Genomic DNA, 7,670 nt, shown 5'->3' with positions numbered 1-7,670 from the left:
AATCAATTTAGGGGGCTATAATATTTTTACAAATCTTCTATATTATACTGGCCTTGACTTTCCGGGCAGAAGGCTGGTTTTCTTTTACATCCCTACTTGTAAGGGAGTTTATGAAATATTATCGAAGTATTAGGGTTTATTTGATATTAAATAGGAAGGTTAAATTACCCATTAGGATATTGAACCTTGAAGAGAACCATTGGGTTTCATCTAACCCTTCCTTTGGTTGATTAGTTGTCTTCTTCTTCACACGCTATCTACTTTCTTCTCTCCCTCCTCTATCTTCTCTTCGTTAAACCCTATAACCATATTATCACTCCTTCATCTCCAGAACGTCATCCCGAAAACGACGTCGTTCGTCACTCTCACCCAACCACCATGAACCATCATTCTCTTCTCACAACCCCAACTCCCAACCGTCCCCTTCTCTTTCTCAACCCTTCCCCTCTCCGCTTAACCTCTCACTCTCTCCCTAAACGCCGTCGTTTCAAAGTCTCCTTCCCTCGCAACTCCGCCGCCCAGTCATCGGCTTCCACGTCAGCCTCCTCGACTTTCTCTGATATTATTGGACCAAAAAAGGAACTCGAAGGCATCCAGTCTATCGTCGATAAACTCTCACCGCCTGTGAGGCTAGCTACGTCTGCAATTGTCATTGCTGGCGCTGTTTTCGCCGGGCTTAAATTAGGGTTTCGGTTCGGTGGCTCGAGAAATGTCGCCATTGGTGGCGCCGCCGTCTTGGGGGCTGCTGGTGGGGCCGTGGCGTACGGATTGAATTCGGCCGTTCCTGAAGTTGCGGCGAAGCGATTACATGATTACGTGGCAGGGTGTGATGATCCTACTGCTGTGAAGAAAGAGGATATTGAAGCAATTGCAAATAAGTTAGTTTATTTATCATTTTTAATTTGATTTGATTGCTAGCTAGGGTTTACTTTAATTGTTCACACACGTCCTATATAATCTCATCGCATATGCATTTATTTTTTGTTATCTCTTACTAATCACCATTATGATTGGTTAATTTTGAAATAAATTAGTAAATAGTGATATTTAATCCACATATGATTCTCACTGAAGTTGCATTAGCTAATTTTCTGTAAATCTTTGGTTGGTCAGAACTCATCTGGTATGCTAATTCAATAAACTCTCACCACTTATATATATGTGTGTGTATGTATTTTAAAATTAATTAATCATGGTGATGATTAAGTGGAGAAAAGAGAAAATAAATGCATATGTGATAAGATGTCATTGGATGGGTGTTTGGATGGCTTGGAATGTCTGCTGTTACCGGACTATTTTTTGTTTGTTATTAGTTTTTCGTATTCTTATGCCTGGTTTATCTTTATTTACTTAACTTTCTTAAATGTTTAATATTTGAGATATGGTGTGAGCAAACAAGACGAGGCGTTTAATGCAGAGCTCTGTGATATATACTGTCGGTGAGTTATAAGGAAAGTTTTTTATTTTATTCTATGTATGTATTAATATCACCCTGTGTATATGCGGTTGAATTTATTTGTGATTTTTCTTTAGGTTTGTGACTTCAGTTTTTCCTCCCGGAAGTGAAGATCTTAAGGGTGATGAAGTTGATAAGATTGTTAAATTTAAAAGTGCATTGGGTATTGATGATCCGGATGCAGCTGCCATGCACATGGAGGTATACTTGTGTTATTTATTGATAACTATGTGAAAGATTCAGTATGATTGTGGTTGATTTTTCCGCAAACTGTGGTTTGTCTTGTTGGCTTCTAGATTGGTAGGCGAATTTTTAGGCAAAGGCTTGAAGTTGGAGACCGTGATGGTGACATTGAACAGCGTCGGGTAATTCACTTATAATTCTTCTAGTTTGGATTATTTTTATTGGTGTAGACATGTTTGTTATGTAAGAGTTCCTTTTTGTGGAGAAATGGGGCTTGACCATTATTAGTGAGTCTCCAGTGCAGGCATTTCAGAAGCTGATTTATGTTTCAACACTTGTTTTTGGGGAAGCATCATCGTTTCTTTTACCTTGGAAGCGTGTTTTTAAGGTCACCGATTCCCAGGTATTTATATTATACATTTATTAACGTTTGTGTGTTGTTCGTTTTCTTGTAGCTAGTTATTTGATTTAGTTGCTAAGGCATTTTAAATTTATTGAGTTGTGCCATTTAGCTTTATCAGAAGTTGCAACAATATATAATACTTTTCTCTCATATCTTTTCTTTCAGGTTGAGATTGCAATTCGTGAAAATGCCAAACAGTTGTATGGTTCTAAGCTAAAATCAGTTGGCAGAGGTAAATTGAATCATATTCTTTAAGGTCTTTATCAGTAAGGGTTGTGTTGCCTTAATCGATCTTGAAATTTTAAATGCTGAAATTTTGGAGTTTTTTTTTTTTTAAAAAAAATCTGTGCATCTAGTAGGTTGTGGTTTTGGCTACAGTTTTAGATGTCAACTGGTTTACAAGGGATTATCTATTTTGTTGTGTTTCATTTTTTAGCTCTATCAAACTGATGACTTGTGCAGTTACATTTGACTGTAGCAGGGGATAGTCAGGTCACAGTTGTTGTGCTGTTTTCAGTCTGATACACCCTAGCAGAGTTGAACACTTTTGGTAATAATNCAATTCGTGAAAATGCCAAACAGTTGTATGGTTCTAAGCTAAAATCAGTTGGCAGAGGTAAATTGAATCATATTCTTTAAGGTCTTTATCAGTAAGGGTTGTGTTGCCTTAATCGATCTTGAAATTTTAAATGCTGAAATTTTGGAGTTTTTTTTTTTTTAAAAAAAATCTGTGCATCTAGTAGGTTGTGGTTTTGGCTACAGTTTTAGATGTCAACTGGTTTACAAGGGATTATCTATTTTGTTGTGTTTCATTTTTTAGCTCTATCAAACTGATGACTTGTGCAGTTACATTTGACTGTAGCAGGGGATAGTCAGGTCACAGTTGTTGTGCTGTTTTCAGTCTGATACACCCTAGCAGAGTTGAACACTTTTGGTAATAATTAAATACATGCTGTATGCTAATTAAATTCAAAATTCTTATTTTCAGATGTTGGCGTTGAACAACTTGTGAGCCTTAGAGAAGCACAACTTCTGTACCGTCTTTCTGATGATGTACCTTCTTGACACTTGTTCTTATTTATATACATTTTAAAGCCGTTTTTTTTTTTTTTCTTCTCATATTTAGTCTTTTTAAAATTTTCCAGCTCGCTGAAGATTTGTTTAGAGAGCATACGCGAAAGTTGGTTGAGGAGAATATTGCAGTGGCACTCAATATACTCAAATCCAGAGCCAGAACAGTGTATGACTACTTTTATATGACCCTGGTGCTGCTGTATAATCATAATGTATTCTAGAACCAAGTAGGACCTTTTTCATGGAAGTATCTGCATAGAATTTTCCTACTGTGCATTTCGAAGATTTCACTCATAGTTCTGCTCAGCAAGAACTGTGAATTTTTGGATTCTGTTGGAAGTTTTGTTTTGCAGTATCGGTAATAATTTACTGTCAGTTGTGTTTGTGCTATTTTAATATTTAAATTTGAATCTCCAGCAAGGGAGTTGCACAGGTTGTGGAAGAGCTTGATAAAGTTCTGTCATTTAATAACTTGCTGATATCTTTAAAGGAGCATCCTGATGCTGATCGCTTTGCCCGTGGCATCGGCCCTGTATCTTTAATAGGTAGGTTGCTTTTTGACTGTGTTTCAGACATTCCATATCCAGTAGTTATCATTAATACAAATTCTTGGCTTAGGTGGTGAGTTTGAAGGTGACAGAAAGATGGATGATTTGAAGCTCCTCCACAGAGCATATGTCACAGATGCTTTATCTAGTGGCTGCATGGAAGAAAATAAGGTGAACAAACATGTCTTGCGTGTGTTTTTTTCTTACTCAACTGCAAGTGTTTTTCTTTACAACTAAAAGCCAATTTTACTTGCTCAGGAGTCATTTTTTTCCTTAGAAACTTACTGATAAAGTATGGGAGAACTATCACGAAAGTTTTCCTTGCTGCCTTAAAATTTTTGGGACATGCTGTCCTTATAAATGATATTGTTTTGTACCTTTGTGTCATTTATTTTCGGCATATTTACTGCAAGTTTCTTTGTATGTCATAATTGTGCATGCATGTATGGTGGGCTTTCTTTGTGCGTGTGTATATGATTACTATACATTGATAAATGGTAATATGTTCATAAACTTAAACTGACCTCTATATTCATACCTTGGTTTTTGGAAAATGTTGCTCCTGGATGGATTAAATAATGTGTCTTGCCATCCATGTTTATTCCTGGGCTCTTACATGTTTTTATATTAGATCATTTAACTTGCTGTTGAAATGTTGTGTTTGTGTTTAGAAACTCTTTTTTTTTTTTTTTTTTTTTTTTTAAAGTTTGCATAATCTGCTTGTTCTTTTCCTTTCGTTTTGGTAGATTGCTGCATTGAGTCAATTGAGGAATATATTTGGTTTGGGTAAAAGAGAGGCCGAAGCCATTATACTTGATGTTACCTCAAAGGTATATCGTAAACGGCTTAGCCAGGCTGTTTCTAGTGGTGATTTGGGAGCAGCTGAAAGCAAAGCAGCTTTTCTTCAAAATCTCTGTGGTGAATTGCACTTTGATCCAGAGAAGGCCAGTGAGATCCATGAAGGTAATGAACTGTGTTGAAAACCCACTGATGCCCTTAACCTGTGATCAAGTGAATTTGATTTGCCATAGGTTTTATGATGTAGAAAAGGAGACAATGAAAAGTATTCAGAAATATATTCTGCTTCTGCATATTGTCTTTGCCAATTGTCGTTTTTTTTCTGTTGTAGAAGTCTCACGTGTCTACTTTATTTTCAGAAATCTACAGGCAAAAACTTCAGCAATGTGTAGCCGACGGAGAGCTGGATGAGACTGATGTAGCTGCTTTGTTGCGGTTACGAGTCATGCTATGCATTCCTCAGCAAACTATTGAAGCAGCTCATGAAGATATCTGTGGCAGTTTGTTTGAAAAGGTTACATTGCTTTTCTTCTTATTCTTGTGTTATTCAAGGATCTGATTCATAATAGCTGTTTATGGTTTTTCTGTTGTATTGTATGGTAGACTACCTAACAAGGCATCTCCATTTCATTTTTAATGCTTCCATATGGATACTAGAGTCCAAAACTTGGTCGGGAACAGTATCACATTTTATCATGTTGTGATGAGTCACTATAACGCAGTTAAATGTACATGGTCACAAAAAGTGTGCTGTTTGTCCTCTATTGTTAGATCTTATTAGCCAGTTATTTGTAGTCAGATGTGGCCACCAATATGCATTCTATAATGCTGCCTATTATCTTGCACCATCTGTTTTTTGTAGATGTTTGTTGTAAACTCTTCCACATGTATGGCCAAAGTGAAGCAGTAGTTTCCCAAGTTGGATTCTATTGAATAGAATGTAAACATTTTCTTGAAGATTCTCATATAATTGAGTTTGTAGAAAATTTTGTATTATTTTATTTTTACTTTTAATGTGCCTTTACTTTAGCCTCCTAAGTCGTAGGGCCTCGGAATCTTGCTATTCATGTCGCTGAGATGATTCAGTCTTTGGTAATTTATGTGGTTGACCTTTCCAGGTTGTAAAGGATGCAATTGCCTCAGGTGTTGATGGCTATGATGCTGATGTTAAGAAAGCAGTAAGAAAGGCTGCACATGGCTTGCGGCTAACAAGGGAGGCTGCCATGGCTATTGCTAGCAAAGCTGTAAGTAAACTACTCGATTGCTCAGTGGTGAATTTAAGAAAACAAGGCAACTTGTTTCGAACTCTTAGAAAATATTTTTTACTCGTCCATGCAGGTCCGAAGGATTTTCATGAACTATATAAAACGATCGCGGGCAGCTGAGAGCCGTACTGAGTCTGCAAGAGAGCTTAAGAAGATGATAGCTTTCAACACTTTGGTGGTGACAGAATTGGTGGCAGATATTAAAGGAGAAGTTTCTGATGCTTCACAAGAAGAACCTATTAAAGTGGAAGAAAAACAAGTTGATGAGGAAGATGAAGAATGGGAGTCCCTTCAGACGCTCAGGAAGATTAAACCTAGCAAGGAACTTTCTGAAAAGTTGGGGAAGTCTGGACAGACAGAAATAACTCTAAAAGATGACCTCCCTGATAGAGACCGAACTGATCTTTACAAGACATACTTGCTTTATTGTCTAACAGGAGAAGTCACAAGGATTCCTTTTGGTGCTCAGATCACTACAAAGAAGGATGACTCAGAATATGTCCTGCTAAATCAGCTTGGTGGGATTCTTGGTTTGACCGCCAAGGAGATTGTAGATGTTCACAGGGGCCTGGCTGAGCAGGCTTTTAGGCAGCAGGCTGAGGTGATTTTAGCTGATGGACAATTGACAAAGGCCAGGGTTGAGCAGCTCAATGAGGTGCAAAAGCAAGTTGGCTTGCCTTCAGAATATGCTCAAAAAATAATAAAAAACATAACTACTACAAAAATGGCAGCTGCAATTGAAACAGCTGTTGGTCAGGGGAGACTAAATATAAAGCAGATAAGGGAACTGAAGGAAGCAAGTGTTGATTTAGACAGCATGATTTCTGAGAGCTTGCGAGAGAACCTCTTCAAGAAGACCGTGGATGACATCTTCTCATCAGGCACTGGAGAGTTTGATGAGGAAGAAGTCTATGAGAAAATCCCTGCTGACCTTAAAATTAATGCTGAGAAGGCTAAAGAGGTTGTCCAGCAGCTTGCAAAAACTAGATTATCGAACTCCCTAATTCAGGCTGTGTCATTGCTAAGACAGAGGAATCGACAAGGAGTGGTATGGTTCTTATTTATGAACTTGTTTTGTGATATGTCTACATTGTTTTCCTTCTTGTTAATTAGATATGCTTGTGAAATGCCTGAAGGCTGAAGTTGAGAAATCATTATGCTTTTGTAGGTTTCGTCTCTAAATGACTTGCTGGCTTGTGACAAAGCTGTTCCTGCCGAACCATTATCTTGGGATGTGCCAGACGAGCTAGCTGATCTATTTGGTATATACATGAAGAGTGACCCAGCACCAGAAAAACTGTCTCGCTTGCAGTATCTTCTAGGCATAAGTGATTCAACGGTCGCGGCTTTCCGAGATATGGGAGACTCATTGCTCTCTATTGGAACTGAGGAGGAAAAGTTTGTATTTTGATGGTGCTATGAAATAGCTGTTAGGCAGAGTGAAGGGATAATCAGCCCTCGAGTTGGCTTCTTTTTATGTTTAGATGTGAAAGGACATATTGTCAATGCAACATGAAATTTTGGATAGTTATTGATGTAGCAAATAGATATCATTTTTTTTTTTCTAAATTATTATTATTATTTTTGATATATTGTACTGTGAGGAAGAAGGGTTAATAAAAGCTTGGCAGGTTTTTTGGGAAATAAGATGCTTATATATGCTTATTAAGTCCTTAATATACATAGTTATATTTTGCTTCAGGCAATGTTTGGGTGAAACCTGACAAAGTTGTCGAGTTGTAGGTTGTTTGGTTTAACCGATTTGATTGGCTAGTCAAAGTTATATTTTGCTTCAAGCAATGTTTGGGTAAAACATGGCAACGTTGCTGTGTCTTGGGTTGACCGGTTTAACCGATTTGATCGACTAGTTGAGTTGGTTGATAAATTTTTTAAAATTTAGCAAATACACCCTTAAAAATCACATTAAGTCCCTATAAGTTTAA

At 37.4% G+C, this 7,670-nt stretch overlaps 1 protein-coding gene across 1 annotated transcript; it reads left to right on the top strand.

Annotated features, from left to right (window-relative positions):
* The first annotated feature begins 225 nt into the window (after positions 1 to 225).
* LOC116113403 (protein TIC110, chloroplastic) lies at positions 226 to 7,371 on the top strand. The gene is made up of 15 exons (XM_031399556.1): positions 226 to 878; positions 1,380 to 1,439; positions 1,534 to 1,657; positions 1,753 to 1,821; positions 1,944 to 2,042; positions 2,208 to 2,274; positions 3,031 to 3,095; positions 3,188 to 3,282; positions 3,534 to 3,661; positions 3,735 to 3,835; positions 4,411 to 4,627; positions 4,822 to 4,976; positions 5,581 to 5,706; positions 5,801 to 6,775; positions 6,896 to 7,371. Exons 1-15 carry the CDS (start codon positions 379 to 381, stop codon positions 7,136 to 7,138), a joined length of 3,024 nt encoding a protein of 1,007 aa, XP_031255416.1. The 5' UTR covers positions 226 to 378; the 3' UTR covers positions 7,139 to 7,371.
* The last annotated feature ends 299 nt before the right edge of the window (positions 7,372 to 7,670 follow it).

This window comes from Pistacia vera, unplaced genomic scaffold (genome assembly GCF_008641045.1).
Source record: "Pistacia vera cultivar Batoury unplaced genomic scaffold, PisVer_v2 Contig679, whole genome shotgun sequence".
NCBI classification, from domain to species: Eukaryota; Viridiplantae; Streptophyta; class Magnoliopsida; order Sapindales; family Anacardiaceae; genus Pistacia; species Pistacia vera.
The sequence above is the reverse complement of the archived record's forward strand: the minus strand, read 5'-3'. Positions and strand labels throughout refer to the sequence as shown.